Source organism: Cyprinodon tularosa, unplaced genomic scaffold (assembly GCF_016077235.1).
Source record: "Cyprinodon tularosa strain WSP-4 unplaced genomic scaffold, ASM1607723v1 ctg313, whole genome shotgun sequence".
Classification (NCBI taxonomy): Eukaryota; Metazoa; Chordata; class Actinopteri; order Cyprinodontiformes; family Cyprinodontidae; genus Cyprinodon; species Cyprinodon tularosa.
In genome coordinates, this window is record NW_024039023.1 from 361,814 (window position 1) to 379,335 (window position 17,522).

General features: G+C 38.7%; 1 protein-coding gene across 1 annotated transcript; it reads right to left on the minus strand.

Moving 5' to 3' along the window:
* Positions 1-12,798: 12,798 nt before the first annotated feature.
* Positions 12,799-15,768, minus strand: LOC119788265 (proteinase-activated receptor 3). The gene is made up of 2 exons (XM_038292490.1): positions 15,539-15,768; positions 12,799-14,594 (listed from the first exon to the last, which is right to left on the minus strand). The coding sequence occupies exons 1-2, from the start codon at positions 15,603-15,605 to the stop codon at positions 13,537-13,539; spliced, it is 1,125 nt and encodes a 374-aa protein (XP_038148418.1). The 5' UTR covers positions 15,606-15,768; the 3' UTR covers positions 12,799-13,536.
* Between the last annotated feature and the right edge of the window lie 1,754 nt (positions 15,769-17,522).

Genomic DNA, 17,522 nt, shown 5'->3' on the forward strand with positions numbered 1-17,522 from the left:
GTCTTATTTCTGGTAAAGAATGATCTACGAATCATTACAGATTTGAAATTTAAAAGTGTCAGGCTTCTTTCAGATGACAAGGTCAGGCTTCTTAAAACAACACTCCTGACCCTTATCTGACTTTTTCAAGTCACTTTAACCCACATTCATACGTGGTCCTGAATGACTTATCTTTGCCAGTGTGACTTCAGTAGGAACCAGCATGGATTAGATGTGACTTTGACGTCACTTTCCATCAAATTTGTCCAAATGTTGTGTTTTCCAGCAGGAAACAAAGTAGATAGCAAAACAGACATAAGCTGGAACGATGACACTGCAAAAAACTGTTCTAAATATAAGCAATGTTTACTGGAAAAAAGTATTTTCCTTTGCTTTAAGCAGTTAGATAACATTATCTGCGAATGGAGTATTTTTGAACTTCAAATAAGATAATGAAGTGTTTTTTTTTGTTATTTTAAGTTTAAATCATCTCATTCTATCCACATGTTTTCCTATTTACCTGCTAAAATGAAGGGATATCTTATCTGAGGAAAAATACTTACTCATGTTTCAGTTTTTGCAGTGATGCAAAGTCAAAGGACCTTAGAGCTCATTAATGAACATTGTTGAAACTTTTTTCAGGCCTGATTGAAAGGCTAATAGGAACCATATATGGATATGGGAAAGCATTTGCATTGTAACTAGATATTTGTTGTTCTGTTGCAATTGAATGCAATTAAATGAGTAAAAAAAGACTAATAAAAGATGGGAATGATTTGTTGTAATTTACATTTTCCATATTAGAGTGATTTTATTTTTCGAAAGAAAAACTGCAGCCTAATACGGCAAATCCTTCTTTAAGCCATTTTTTGAACTGCGATCGAGAGCCACCTAAAATTACTGAGGCACCGCAAACAGCCACACTTTGGGCACCCCTGGTTTATAAAAACAAGTAGGTAGTTTTAGAGATAACCCTACGATCCCAGTTTGACCTGCTGATGAAGCACAAATCCCTGCAATGTTCTGAGGAGTTCTGGTCCTGTAAATTACATCAATCAAAAAGCAAACTTTGAACATAATACTCGCTGCTACGACAACAGAGCTGCGATTTCAACACATCATGACATCTTGGGAAAAAGAAAACATTTTACTTCTTACTTGAAACTTTCAGACATATGAAAAACACAAAACTGTTTATTTGCGTATTTCAGTTTAATTCAATTCAAACATTCCCATCAGCTTTGGTGTATCTGTCAATCAAAGCAGTTAGTTGGCTTTTTTTTTATCTTGTTTGTGTCTTTTTTTAAATAATCAAATCCAGTGTGTTTCCTGTTTTAAATATGATTTTTTTAGGGTCGAACAAAAATGACCTCTCGGCTGTGTTTGATGCTTTACCTTTGCATCTTCCCAACCCTAAGTAGTGCTGAACAAACAAAATCCTGCATGTTTGTTACTGAAGTCTTCATGTTGTGTGTGCCCCCTCCTCCCATTCTTCTGTGTCTTCGTTGTTCCTCTGTGGGGGTTTTTCCCAGGTTAATGGTGAATGTATCATTCCGTCAGATCTGCCGTGGACAGGTGATCACTAAGGTGACTTCTTGAGCATTGTGAAAGGGCATGCTAGCAGTGAGATGACTGTATGTACCGCCGACTGTTCTCAGCAGGGCTGATCCAATCTGTTTTTAGAACGATTAATTATAAACCGCAGAAGCGTTGTTGCCAAGTTCAGAAACTTAGATGGAGTGAACACATTTTGTAAATGGAAATTTGAAAAAAAATGCAATGAAAAAACAAAAGTTTGAAAAAAACAAAAATAGTAGGCCTGACCAATTTTCTCAGATTTTGTTATTATAACTTTTTTTTCAAATGTGTTACTTGTTTTTTGTTTTTTTCCTTTAAAAATGTCAGATTTTGTTTTTCAAAAGTTGTATATATGGTTTTGTTTTTCAAATTTCACTTTTTTCAGATCAGTTTGGTAACGTGCTTTCTTTTTACAGATCACATTTTCTTCATTTTCAGTCCAAGACAAATGCTCGCTCTTAAAGAATAAAAATGTTGTAGCTGACATCCATGCAACCGAATAGAAATGTGTCTCTGCTTCTCGCTCCAGAGAAAAGTCTGCCCCAGAATTAAAGAGATTACAAAATGTAAAACCCGAGTTCTAAAAGATTCAGATTCATAAAACTCGATCTGAAAAACAGAAATTTGCAAAAGAAACTCAAACTTTTAGACCTGAGAAGTATGTTTTCTTTAAAAATAAGATTTAAAAATATAAAATCGATAAAAAAATGAGAAGTTTATTTTAAAAATGAAAAAAAAAAAAATCATACATTCCAATAAGAAAGCAAAGTTACTCTTAAAACGTTTTTTTTCGTCTTTCATTGTAATGTCTTTCGTTATTTTATTTCTGGATTAATTTTTATGGCACTAGTGGCTCATTTTTTGTTCTACACAGTAGCCTGACATGCAGACCAGAATCGAAGCCGGGTCACCCATACCAAGGCCTCAGTACATGGGTTGTGTGCACTAACCACTGCGCCAACAAACTACACATAAATTGGTTCTTTTTTATTTCACTTTTTCAAATTTCCATTCTTAAAACGTGTTCTTTGCTTGCATCAATATCCCCACAGATGGTAGCTGTCAGATTCAAAAGCTTTTGCTGTTGAACAGTATGTGGAATTGTGTGTAAAACAATGACCTGTCCTTGATATGATTTATTTTGATAAGAAAAGAGAATGCAGTAAAAAGGTGGACATCATAAACTGAATAAAGAGTTTCATTTGAACTTTTGTGAGGCTTTTTTATTACATAAATGAACCACTAGATGGCATAATTTCCACACAACTGGTAGAGACTAATTTCGTGTTTCATTTCTTTTATTAAAAGGTCTCATGCAGCTTGATTCTTTTGGAAAATTGTGTAGGTTAATTTCAGAGTTATGTCTCCATTAAAAGAGAGAAAAAAAACATTGGAAAAGATGATGAATTTCTCAAAACTTATATTTAGATTGGGCAGCGGTGAACTTGTGGTTAGCGCGTAGAGCTTGGAATCCTGAATTCAAACCCCACACCCACAGACACCCACAGACTGCCACTCTGGCTCTCTGAGCAAGACCCTAAACACCACACTGCTCCCTGAACGACACACAATGGCAGCCCACTGCTCCCCAAGGGGGACAGGTTAAATACAGAGTTCATTTTGTTGCTCTGTACTTGTGATAGTGTAAAGACAATAAAAGCTGGAACAAAACAAAAGAATAGATCTTTATGACACTCACAAAGGTATTATAAGATCCTCTAATAATGTTGGTAATCCTGAATTTCATGATTAATAAAAAAGCTGGCTGCCTGTTCTCAGAGAGCTTATTGATTGATAGTTAATTGGAAGGAAAAAATGTGGTAGAAAAAGTATCACAAAGGACAAATAAGCATGAAAGGGTTTAAAACACATCATAATAATTCTAAGAGGTTAACAGTTGGAGCACTAACAGCCAACATATCAGGACATGATTCAACCATCCTGTGTACTGTGTGATGCATTAAGTCATTAACATGGGCTAGAGCATTGGATATGTCTAGGTGGGAAGAAAAAAAGACTATGGTTTTATTATTTAGAGAATAAATCCATCCATCCATTTTCTGTCACGCTTATCCTAAGCGGGGTTGCTGGTGCCTACCTCCAGCTGTCTACAGGCAAGAGGCGTGGTACACCCTGGACAGGTTTCCAGTTCATCGCAGGGCAACACAGAGAGCAACAGGACAAACAACCATTCACGCACTCACACCTAAGGACAATTTAGATACAGTAAGCCAATTGACCTAAAAGTCATGTTTCTGGACTGTAGGAGAATGCTGGAGTACCCAGAGAGAACCCAAGCATGCTCAGGGAGAACCAGCAAACTATGCAAGAAACTAAACTCCATGCAGAAAATTGAACTTGCTGCAAGGCAGCAGTGCTACCCAGCCACCTGAGCACCCCCATTTAGAGATTAAAGTTACATTCAATTTAGACATCTAGGTTCCAGAGTAAAATAATAATAAAATAAGGAGAAAAATAGGTAACCAATTTAACGTAATTGTTCTGAAGCTGCCAATCAACATCAAATTGTTTTTATGACTTTATGATTTTCTAAGTGTCAGATTTCTCTTCCACATAAGCTAAACCTTTATGTCTCAATGTTTTACTTACATAGTTGACCTAAAACTATAGGCAATTCAAATAACCAAACATATTTGTATCCTTTTTTTTTAAGAGTATTAAAGAAATACATCTTAAACAAATATAAGCTGATTTATACTGTACTATTTATCCAATAGCATTTATACAATCAGTCAGTCAGGTTTTGCTTTCCCGCTTGACCTGACCAAACTGTGTATTTTTTACACATGCACTTTTATTTTGTTATTAGCAAAGTCTTGATTTTTACTGGAGCTAACAGAAGCTTAAAGCTGGCTTTAAAATGTGAAAGCACATATTTCCCACCTTTGGGAAAGCAGTGCTATTGTTTCCACTTACATAAGAGACATCCCCCTCTTGTCGACTGATTGGTCAGAAAAGGGGTGGATGGAGGCAGATGTTCATTCTTTTTCTAGAGTGCCAAACTACCACGGAGACCGGCATTAAAATCTGTAGCACAAAATAATGTCTTTGAACTGTGCTGCAGTCTTTTTTTTGGAGTCTGTACTAAACTGGAACACAGCTAATCCAGAAGAATACGGTTAGTTTATTAAAAAGACCTTTTCTCATAATTCACATGTTTACTTTGAAACTATAACTCAATCAACCAGACAGACTTCCACGGTATTACATTAGATTATTGCATTCTAATATTGTGGTTTCTGAGATATTAAAATTATAGTTGTGAAAATATTTCAGCAGTTCTCTTTAAAGTCATAGGGAAGTCATATTTAAATTTCAAATCATTCTGGCTTAAACATGTATATAAATGTACTCTTTATCAGACGATATTGTCCCAAAATTTAGAACATTTCTATCTAAAAAGAAATCCTATTTTGAAATCTGTGTTTTTTTTCCGTTATCTTATGCAGGCCGGTTAGTTATACGTCAGCCTATAAACCCAAATTTGGGCTATCATATATCCACGGTCATCTGTCAATCAAATTTTCTCAGTCATAGCATCTTGATTCATATGTCGCGGCTAATATAGGTAACAGTTGAAATAAGAAATAAGAATAATTTACTTTACCATTGAGTTCCGTCCCAGTGTTCACGGGGATGGACGTCTGTGTCTTCTGCAGGCGTAGAGCTAACAGAACTGGCAGCGTTGCAGGCAAGGGCTCAAACATGTACGGCTATAAGCCTTCTACACCAAACCAAGCTTCTGCCGCCCTGGCGTTCTCTTCCACCACATCTTCGTCTCCACGTTCCTCCTCTAAATTTAAAAATGTATGAGGGAGGAGACTCATTCACGACCTCCGACACAAAACTCTCCTCCTCTTGCATGTTTCCTCTGTCCATAGCGTTCCTTGACAGTGTCGTTTCTAAGTCACCAATTTAGTGCTACTTGGCCCCAATGGAATTTCTCCTTGGGAACCTACTAGCACTAAGTTGCTAACTGGTTAGCAAGATGCTTCCAAAAAACCGGCAACAATCAAACTTGCTTGTGAACCTTCCGCCACAACAATCCCGCACTCCTGATAAACGACCAATCCCATTTACTTTATTCGCTCGTGTAAAGTCATGGACCACTGGGGAAATTCAGAAATGCAACTGCTGGAAGAGCCTTTTTCCTACAACTTTAAGTGGTACACAATTGCTCTATTCATGGGGTTAGGGGTCTGTGGAACCAGCTGCAGGCCATTTGTTGTCCTTTGACATTTAGAGGCGTGTCTAGTCCAACACACCTGAGTCAAATAGCTAAATTACCTCTTGAGTATGCAGTCAAGCAGAGACACATCTGTAAGACACAGGAAACCAGCCTACGAGGAGTAGAATTCGATACCCATGCTTTGTCCCTCAGTCTAAGACAATAGGCTACACCAGGCATCCCCAAAGTCGGTCCTCGAGGGCCTGCAGGTTTTAGAGATTTCCTTGCTCCAGCAAAGCTGATTTTAATTGAAAGCTGATTAACGGGCTTTTGCTCAACTGCAATCATAATAATCAGCTGTGCTAAAGCAGGGAAACCTCTAAGCCCTGCAGGACAGCGGCCCTCGAGGACCGACTTTGGGGATGCCTGGGCTACACCATCATGGGAAAGACTCGACACATGTCAAGAAGACATCATTGACTCACTTCACTGGGAGGATAAGCTACAGAAGTTTATTTTTAGATCATAAGGTTTGTTAACAGAGGGCTGTATCGAAACATATTTGCAGAAAGTTGAGTGTAAGAAAAAGGGTGTGGTAGGAATAGGTGCACCAGCAATGGAGCAGCAGCTGCCTTGAGAAGTCACCACGCAAAATCCATTCAAGAAGCTTCACCACTCTGAAAAGGAGTTTAAATTAAGAGAAACTATGAGCAGAAAGTATCTATCCTTAATCAGAAACAACATTAGAAGCATCTTACTTTGGTTAATAAGTTAACAGAACGGAAATGTTCCTCAGTGTCTCAAACTCCCCATCTGAGATGGAAGGAAAGTAAATCTTAGGCCCAGTCCACACGAAGTCAAAACGAACACGAAACGCTAATATTTTCCAGAACGTTTGTCGTAAAGACGGAGACGTAAAATAAATGTGATTGTCCACACAAATGCATGAAAACGCTGCAAAATGTATGCCAGGCCTCTAAGTGGCGCTGTGGTGCCAAAGCAAAAATAAGCGACGAAATGTTGGGCATGCGCACTAATATTTATACATGGTTGCCCTGCGGGTCCATTTTCGTGGTTCAGTCAAATTCAGGTGCTGAACTATGTCGTCGATATTGCTCTGTTCTTCCTGGAGATATTCCAGAAGAAGAAGATTCTGTTGTAAGCCCGACAGCAGGGTGAGTAGCATGAGCAGCAACGGCGCCATTGTTGTTGTGATACTGTGTCGCACATGCGTGTTTAGAGGCGACGCTATGACGAATGCGTGTAAGAAAAAAATGCGGTTAGAGCTTAAAGATGGAAACGCGAAAATGGCGTTTCAAAATCTTCCCACTCTGAAGGCTTAATAAAAAAAAGATCGTTTACAGACCCCCGAAACGCCGGCCTCGTATGGATGAGAGGCTGGTTTGGTGAAAAAATTGTGCGCTTAGGCCAGGGTTTGGCTTCGTGTGGACGGGGCCTCATTTGGCTCTAGAGGCTGAAGAAGAGTGGAGAGGCAGAGAAACATTTCTTGAAGTCTACTGTGAAGTTTCCACAGGCAGAGATGCTTGGGGTAAAACTTTGAAGTACTTCACAGCCCTTTCACGGGTGTTTTTGTTATTGAATTGAGGAGGTAAGTGAGACACTTTGCCAATGAAACAAGATTTAAAATAAGAGAAAACAATTGCATTGTCTTATTTCAAGTGCATTTTATGAAATTATCTTACTTTAAGAGTAAAAATACTTATTCCATTGGCAAATCATCTAATTTAGATACTCAAATTAAGGGTAAATACACTTAATTCAAGAAACTTTGACTTACCTCTAGATCGTTTTTGCAGTGTAGTTGATAATCTTTATGGAGATGCTGATTTTGACCAGGTTTTTGTATCCTGCCAACACTTAGAATATACCATAATCTGGTTTAGTGTTAATTGTATTTCAACCTGAAAAATTAACAAAAGAAGGATAGCAATTAGAATAGTTTTATTGAAACTATATTTTAAGACTCTGGTGCTCAGGCCTCGGTGGGTACATTAAAAATGAAATGTACTTTGATTATATACATGAGCTGCTGAAAGAGAACAGGGATAAAGCCCCCCTTGGCCTGAAAATTGTGGTGGAACAGAGATGGAAGGAACAAGGCACATGTTCATATGAACCTCTATGATGAACAAGGACAGAGTGACAGTGGAGAGAAAAAACTCCCCTTGGGAAGGAATTTCCTGCAGAGCCAGGCTCAACATGTTGGGCCTCTGCCAAATCGGCTGGCGATGCCTTGTGAAAACAGTATGATTCCAAGGAATTACTTCAATAGGGGCAAGGCACCAGCATGGAGAAGGAGCCATATTGAGATGTGGGAATGGAGGAGGGTTGAAGCGGGGTGATCAGAATCAAGGTCTGACATGCCATTCATCTCAAATGCTTGTTGGGTAGCAGGTTGAACTGTTAATTTGAAGCTCTTTTAAGCTGCATTCTGGATGCTGATTGGATTACGAGGAGGTGCAGTTGAATGCTGGTTGGCTGCTTCACAGATGGACAAGCCTCTGATTGCATTAGGGTAGGTGATCTAATTTATTCAGTTGAACTTCTGCCTAGGCTTCCTAGTGCTGAGCCCCACTGGGAATCTAACCTTAGCTTTTATAGCAATGCTACAACCTCCATGCCAGTAATCCATGCAAAGGTCCCAGATAATGTTGTTCTATGTCATCTTATAATTTTCAAAGACATTGAATTTCAGGTTTTCAGTAAAGTTTCTGTAACCCACAAAATAAAATTTTGGAGCAGTACATTAAAAACTCCTGGAATTACCTGGAAAGACAAGGCCACATTCATCCCTTTAGATTTAATTTTATCAGAGATCTAAAAACATGTCTAATCATGTCAGTATCCCAGCTGGTTTGCTGACTTAGAGCAACTTTTAGCTTTGTTAGCTCTCTTAATATATTTCATATGAAGCTAATATTTGGGTCGAAAGTTACACACAGTGGCTTTAAATGATAAAATTGATAGTTTCTATTATACAGCTCCAGGAGGCCTGTCTAATGACTTGATGTTGAACTCTGAAAATGAGTCTGACATTCATGGCTCAGATCAAACCATGTTAACCACATTCAACTCTTGCTTAAAGGCAACGTTTGAAACTGTGGGGAGCAATTCTTATGACAGCTGCAAGGTAAACACAAAACTTTTTAAATATAGGTTGCAAAAAGTTTCATAGCTATAGCTATAGCTATGCATAATTTTGTGTTGATCAATCCCATAAAATCTAAATAAAATTTGTATCTAGCCATTGGATGTAATGTGATAGAAAGTGAAAAACCTTTAGTGTATCGATATTTTAGTTTTTTCTTCTCATCTCAAGAGCTCTGTACCAAAGCATAAATTCTCTGAAGAGCTCCTCTATGCGACTGTTGCTGCATTAAGCTTCGGCTGTCTGTGGTTGGCTAATGTCCCTCATTTGACTCAGAAACTTAAAGGCCCACGGTGTAACTTTTGGCCCCTAAGGGCACAATACCTCTAATTATAACATCTAGCGCCCCTTGTGGCCACAAGCACCACAGCACTGTCGTAAAACTCAACGATCAGCCAGCCAGCCTCCAGTGTTTTTAAATGGGGACTCCACTAGGTGTCCAGGTTGAGCCCGGATGGCGTGACAAATGCTGCTGCTCTCTGGAGAGTGCCGCCAGGGCAGGCCGGCCAGACGACGATACAATGCTCAGAGGTACAGAAGTTAAAGGAATAGTACACCCAAAACATGATTAGCCTTCATTTTCGCGTTCACGAGTCTACGGAAACCGCGGCAGACCAAACCAGATGAAAGTGCGCATTCAGCGTCTGCTCTGCCAATAAAGCGTAGAAGAAGAAATGTGCTGTTTACCTGTGCAAAGAAAGAAACAACGAAAGAAAAATGTCTGAGGACTTCAGTGTTGAGGAAGAGCATGAGTTCTTTGCCGAGCTGAATGCGCACTTTCATCTGGTTTGGTCTGCCGCGGTTTCCGTAGACTCGTGAACGCGCTTTTAGGAAATCCTATACACTACTGTTTAGGCTCTAAAAACATTCTAAATGACTTCGTTTCGAGTAAATTCTGGATGCTACCCACTCAGGACACTTGGAATACATTGGACGAGCAGTATGGAGGAATATTGACACGTTTTTTGTGGACTTTTATGGACCTTTCTGCCTCGGGCGCCATAGACCTCCATTATTTGAATGTCAGCAGACAGCAAGCCTCCCAGATCTCCAGATGCATTTGAGATATCAAAAAAGTACTTCAGAGTGTTGTTCAGCATGGGGGTGAGTAGAAAATGAAGGCTAATCATGTTTTGGGTGTACTATTCCTTTAAGCTCTCTGCTGAAATGTCTTGGGCAAGTTAAACAATGACTTGGTGCAAATTCCCTGCAACTAAACTAAGATAGAACAAAGGGTGCTGGTGATTGCCCCTGATGATGCTACCCCAGGTATTGACCAGTATCTGGGCGACTTGAGTTTCTACACTAAATTAAGCCCTAGGAGCATAGATGTTATCTTTGACAAAGCATTGTCCTTAGAGCACCACTCAAAACTGCTGACAAGGAGCTCTTTTTGCCAACTGAGGAAAATAATGAGGAAAATATATATGACTGTATAGTAAGTTTTAACTTACCAGTCTAAATAATAAAGTTAAGAAAAGAGAATCAGTTTTACATCCAGCTTCTTCTTTCAGCCTGCGCCATTCTTTCCAAGATCGACTCTTTTTAGTCCTTGCGCACAATCCCTTACACGTTTTTTCTTTTTAGCCTCCTTGGAAAGTTTAAACTTTTTCCTTGCCTCAGCCATGACCAGTAGTCAAGCAGTTTGAAAAATAGTCGAGGAAAACCCTTAGGTCCATGACGATATAAGAGCCTGTGGCTGTAAAGCGTTAAGCTCTTCCAGTTCACATGACTTTGCCAGCAACGGTGCGTCTTCTTCCAACTTACAAAGGCACTATTACATGAAGGGAGTATTACTTGTAGCATTGATATTGTCTAGGGTGACCAAACGTCCGTATTTCCCGGGACATATCCGTATTTCACGTCCTGTCCCGGGCGTCCCGGGTTTTTTTTTAGAAAGTAAGGAAATGTCCTGATTTCACTGCGCACAACGCTCCGTGTGACGTAATCCCTGAGCCGCGTCAGTGCGGGCAGCCCTGTTCTTAAGGCTCTGTTCGAAAACCTAGGACGCATCCTCCAAGGACGCGGTCTACCTAGACTGGATCCTTCGAAGTCCTTGAAAATAAGGAGGCCGGAAGAGTTTTGGCTGTGAATTCGAACAGGTTCTCCCTTCAGCGGGTTTTACCGCCGTATGCTCTGTTGCTTAGCAACCGTGAAAGTTGACACACAAAGCAGGAAAAGAATGAATACCGAGGTTTTCAAAACTGTTTGTTTATTTATTTATTTTTTAAAAAGTTAAAGTGAACAAAAACTACACTCACAAGAATCCAGAGTGGAATAAAGGTTCCAACCACCGGGAGCAGGAACAAATCAAATCAAATGTAATGATATAAACCTTAGTCAGTTAAATAAAATGCTGCTGTCATTCTGCACATCTCTGATGTTGCTGCTATTTTCAAATATCCATCACTGTAAAAATGTCCATAGCTGCATATTGGTTATTAATTCTCCAGTTTTGTATTGTTAAAACACTTTACAGAATTTTATTTTTTATATTTGAACTCTTCCCTATTATGTTATTCTTATACATTTTTCTAAGATCCACATTTGTGTGACCATTTTCAATAATCTTTCTGCTGCTGTAAATTTGCCCATTGTGGGACAATAAAGGGATTTTCTATTCTATTCTATAAAAGGGTTAGAAATATATAGGTAAGTCTAAACAATGTATCTACAAAATGTATCTGCAAAATCTCTAATATTCAACAACAAAAAAATACTTAGTTAAGCATATTGTGCAAAACAACAATAAAAAAATTAAACTCCTATCAGATTTATAGTCCCCACTCTGCAGATATAGTAGAATCTGTCCTTAAATTACAGCCAAACCCATTTACACAGTAACAGATTAAAACCTTTAGATAAATCAAACATTACCGCCACATATCTGACTCTATAACCATTAAAACAACTAGTAACAAGTAAAATTTCCTCTCATCACGGAGCAAACCTTTCAACCCCCCCCCCCCCCCCCGCTCCAAGGTGTCCTGGTTTTCCCAAATGAAAATATGGCCACCCTAATATTGTCAAGCGCTATATATCGACCTGAGGAATACATTTAAAAAACTCATATGCGTCAACTCCTTGGGTCACAAAGTCCGCTGTGTCCCTTTATTACGTTTCTTTTGCAGCAAATTCTAAAGCAAACCACAAAGCTTTGAAAAGTCAAAACTTACCATTTATTAAAATATAATCAATAGGCAACAGGTTTTGTAAGGTTCAAAAGAAAATAATCTTTCACATTAAGGTAGAATGACTGCTTCACAAAAATAAAAATGCAAAAGAAACAAGTGAAGCAAAAACAAAATGAGTAGATTGTACTAGTTCTTCATATGGCTTAGACGCAAGTAATGTAGGTACAATAGAAGTTAATGACAAACAAGGCAGCAGTAGAAACTTTAGACCTAAGTAGTAAAATAGAAAAAATGATCTAGTCAAATGACCACTGTCTGTAACCCAGCATTTTAAATTTGAAGTGTTTTCTAATAATCTGAAACTGCAGCCACATGACATGGGACAGCAAAAAAAAAAAGGTTAGAATGTATTAACTCCTTCAAATGCATTATTTCAAAATCCTATTTTATGCATTTATATTAATGACCTTTTATATTTCAAAAATATAGAAAAAATATCTTCTGCCATAAGTGTTGACAAATCTAATCTGACAATCTATTGACCAACTAAGCTAGCTTACACTCTGCAGCTTTTATTTTATGTGTTTAGCATGCCAGCTTTACTTAAAAAAAACCCATCAGGCTGCGTATCTCTTTATTACCAAAGACAGAAGTTTCTAAGCAGCTGGCTTGGTGGGGGGCAGATTGTGCACCCAGTGGAGGAGCTGGACCTTTGGGAGCCAGACCTTCTCAGGATGCTTCACAGTCTGTTTTTTTATCTACATAAATGTCAGGCACAAATTTGCCATTTATGAGCAATGTAACTCAAATTAAAATCTAAAACACAACTTAACATATGTCAGCATTAGAACGTCTATAAAGTTTAAATGGGTAATTGAATAACTCAGAAATAGAGAAGCAACATAAAGTGCTATACAAGTACAGGTCATTTATTTTAACGTATTATACAATCGTTGGTTCAAAGGTGTTGATTTTGTTCCCAGGATTTTTATTTCTCCTTGTATTTTTTGCAGCTGTTGATTATTGATTAACAGCTTAAGGCCTGTATCTCATCTTTTCTTTTATGAAATGGACCAGAAGGATTTCTTATTGGTTACATTAAAGTAACTAAGTGACTTTTACTGAAAGTAAAATTTGGCTTAGGTCATATTTACTTTTATTTGGGGAACAATTTGCTCTGGTAACTTTTTATTATTTATTAAATAATTATCTTTTAATGTTGCTTCTGGGTTCAGTTACTTTATTTACTAATTCTAACTTCAAATCAGTTAAGTTCATGAAGATCAGGGTATGTACATGTTTATTTCCAGCTTCTTTCCATTACGTCAATCTGTTGCAAACATTTATTTATATAAAAAAGTGCCATATTTAAAGCAGTAAAGTTCAAGACCAGTGCTTCAAACTGTACCACAGTACTTCCTCTTTGGGTACCAGCCACAAAAGAGAGTTTCACAGTTTCTTAGTTTTGTTAAACACAGAGTCTTTTTTTAAATCGATATGCTGAAGCTTTTACCTTTAAAACTTAGGAAGTACATTTTACTGCCAGTAGATTTGGACATGAGGATAAAGAAGAAGGGGTCCAGACAAGCATGGATGCAGCAGAGGCACACTGCTGTGTTAAAGTATATGTAGAGACTGTCTGTTAAATTAAAAAACAGACAAACATAATGTAGGAAGTGCAGAACCCCGACAGGAAGGAAACACACTAGAAAGATAGTAAACACCAGCGAACTGGATTTGATGTACATGGCCCAGTCATAGTGTGACTGGTTAAGAGCTCTGAAGATTTTGATGAAGCACACGAAGGTGACCACCATCGGCAGCAGAAGGCACAGAACCGTCAGAATCAGGTTGGAAAACAGCAGGACTGCATGAGAGTTGTAATCCAGAGGCAACACATCATGGCAGGAGGTGCGGTTCAGCTGGGGAAGCCAAAAGGTCTGCTGGACCAAGAGCTCAGGGATGATGGCTGCAACAAACACCCCCCACACAGCCAGGACGACCAAGGCTGTACTCTTCAGCTTTGGTAGTGTTTTGTATATGAACGGGTGCACCACGGCCATGTAGCGCTTGACGGCAATACAGGCCAACGTCAGGGCAGAGCAGTAGAGGTTACCGTAGAAACAGGCCGTAACGGCTCGACAGGCAGCCTCTCCGAGCACCCAGTGGTTTCCAAGGAGATGGTAGTGAGACTTGAAAAGGAGGGAGACGAGGAGGAATAGATCAGAGACAGCCAGGCTGCAGTAGAGGATGGCCGACGACACTTTTCTGACTTTGGTCAGGAGTAAACACAGGATGGTGAGGTTGGCTGGGATGCCGACGATTACCAGCCCCAAATAAATGATGGGGAAAGCTCTGGTGCTCAGGGGCCCTTTGAGGTACCCTGCAGCAATTTCGTTGATGGACCCCAGAGCTGGAGAGATAGTTGAATTAGGAGCTTGTGTCCCTTGGAGGGGAGACTTTGTCAGAGGGACTCCTTTAAAGACTCTGGGCATGGGGAAATCTCTCTTGGTTTTGTTTTGCTTGGCTTTTGATGTCTTTCTCCCTGCAACAAAACGAGTTTCTGTTCAGACATTCAATAATAATTTTTGCTTTATCTAACATGTATTTGCTTTAAAACTTCAAAAAATAAACACAAAAATAACTTATAAGATTGCAGATGGCTGATATCGTCTCTAGAGGCTGCTGTTGTTTTTCAATGCAAACCTTTCACCCTCAGTGTTTAAATGATTATTAGAAATTAAAATGATTTTTAAAGGTAATTTCATTTAACTATAATAGAAATTAAATGTAACTTTGATGTTCACTTTTTATTGATTCAAATAAATGGATGTACTGAATAATTTGTTTTATTGTATTATTTCCATACCAGCTATTTGAATTAAATACATAGATTATGTATCTATTTATACTTCTTGATTTATGTTTTATCAGTCCTATGACAACTTTAGAGTCCAAGCTTCTTAGGAGTTGTAGCCTCTTCATGACACGAACATCATTCTTTTCTATTACACATTCCAGAAAATATTTATTTTCATGCTTAGGCTTGTCTTTCTCATAAGTCGTTGTCTGTTTTCCTTTGTCATACTTTCCTTTTTATTTCACCTGAAGTACTTTATGTTGCCCTTAAAGGAGAAGTGCTGTATAAATAGAGACAGATCGAGTTATTAAGAACAACAGAAGTTTACTAAAGGTTGATCCATTTACATTTGATGTTATTCTCAGAAAAAATAGGTAAGAGGACAGAATATGCCAGAAACTATAAAATAATTGTCTAAACCAAGAGTTTACTTAAAATTTTTACTCTGAACTCCTGTTATTTTTTTTTTTAAATAAAGCTGGTAAATGCGTTAATATCTTTAAGTAGTTTCTTAACATGAAAGTCTATCAGCAACATGCATCTTATATTGGTAGTGTCATTCAGTAATATTTTCCCTCACAATCAAACTGTACTTTATAATGAATTTAAAACAAAAATGTATTTCTTACCATTTTTTTGAAGCGTCCCATGTATAAACAGAGCAAAAAGAAGAAGGAGAATCCAAAGTTTTCTCATGTTTTTGCTTAGCGGTAGAACAAACAGTGCTCTCTTCTCAAAAGGGAATGTCACTGCTTTCTGTTTGTTAGTTCCCTGCTCTTTGTGTCATTCGCTGTTTCCCCGTGGGAGTGTTAGTCCGAGAAACACCCCCTCAACATGCACAGAACTGTAGCATACATGTGGATTCTGCAGCAATAATGATCTAGCTATATTCTTGGTTTCTGTTCTGCTGTTTGTTCCACCCATGGTGACTCCTCTGAGAAAGAGCTGAATTTTTAAGCCGAAGTAAAAATAAATAAAAACTATTATTTTCTTTGGTTTATCTTTTTCTTCACAATAGTTTAATACGTTTATGTTTATATATTTTCTACAGTATAATTTACTGTTAGGCAAAAGCTTAAAATACTATTCTGAAGTGAAGTGCAAAACTTAAAATTAAACTGGAAACAATGACAGAATAGGAAGCAACGGTTTCTGTGAGAGGAAACATGACATAATGCACAGGAAAAATGACTGCCTCTTGAAGATAAGCTTGTTAAAAGGCGTCCTTAGGTTATGTGTTAGGTGTCCTACGCACGTCAGAAACCAAATAGAACATTTTCTCAAAAGCTTTGTAGCTAGAGTGTGACTTATTGAACTGTTGCAGGTCATCAAAAATATTTGCACCGCATGGATTTAAAAAAAACAACAAAGAAATACATATATAGTATTTTATTTGCAAAATCATTTTTGCAGCAATAACTACTGGAGGGGTTTTCATGATGAATCTGTACCAAATTTGCACATCTAAACACTGATTTTTTTTGCTTAGTTGTAACACAATTACAGTAATACAAACTGGATGCTCTACACCAGGGGTCACCAACACCAAGGGGTCCTCAATTACCAAATGGTGTGCCCTCAGCTTGCTGCTTCTGAAAACTAAACTCTTTCTGAAAACTCAGCCGATTGCAGAGGTGTGTATTGAAAGCCAGCTGTTCCAGTTATACTATCAGATGCTGTGGGATGATGGTGTTGAAAGCTAAACTAAAGTCCAGGAACAGCATCTGCACATGGCTGTGCTTCTCTTCTCAGGTGAAGAGCACAGAAGATGGCGTCGTCAGTGCAGTGGTTTCATCGGTAGGCGAACTGGAATGGGTCGATACTGCAGAAGATGTGTTCTTTAACCAGCCTTTCTAAACACGTCATCATTATGGGAGTCAGTGCGACAGGCCGGTAATCATTTAGTGAGGTGATCTTAGGCTTTTTTGGGACCAGAATGATGGTGACAGACTTAAAGCATGCTGACACTATGGACTGGTCCAGCAAGGTGTTAAAGATGTCTGTGCACACCCCTTATACACCCGCAGAGGTATGTAATCGGGGTCTGGGGCTTTCTTGGGTAGACTCTCCTCAGAGTTTTTCTGACTTTAACTATGTCAAGATTAAGTGTCTCCTCCCCCTGGCGTGGAACAGCTTTCACTGCTGGTGTGCTAATTGGTTCATTTAGTTTATTTAGGAAGTCAGCATTTGCTGTATCTACAGGGTGGAGGGTGTGTTGTAGTCTGTGATCGCCCGTATGCCTTGCCACATCCTCCTGGTGCTGGTAAAGATCCTGAATTTTCTGGCTTTGGTTCTGCTTCGCTGATCTGATGGTACCGTTTAAGTTGGCAGGTGCTGTCCTCAGTACCTCTCTATCACCAGCCTTGATAGCTGAGTTTAAGTGCTTTTAGCGATTTCCAAACCTTCCCATTCATCCATGATTTGTTCAGGTGGTGATGTTCTTTGTGATGCTGGCGTCTTCAGTGCAATTGTTGATGCAGACTGACTCAGTCATTGTATATTCATCCATCCATCCATCCATCCATCCATCCATCCATCCATCCATCCATCCATCCATCCATCCATCCATCCATCCATCCATCCATTATCTGACACGCTTATCCCAATTGGGGT

Coding starts and splice junctions, on each gene's coding strand:
- LOC119788265 (XM_038292490.1), bottom strand. CDS start 15,605: ATGAGAAAACTTTGGATTCTCCTTCTTCTTTTTGCTCTGTTTATACAT. Junction 14,595..15,538: donor TGGGACGCTTCAAAAAAATG/GTAAGAAATACA, acceptor GTTTTGTTGCAG/GGAGAAAGACATCAAAAGCC.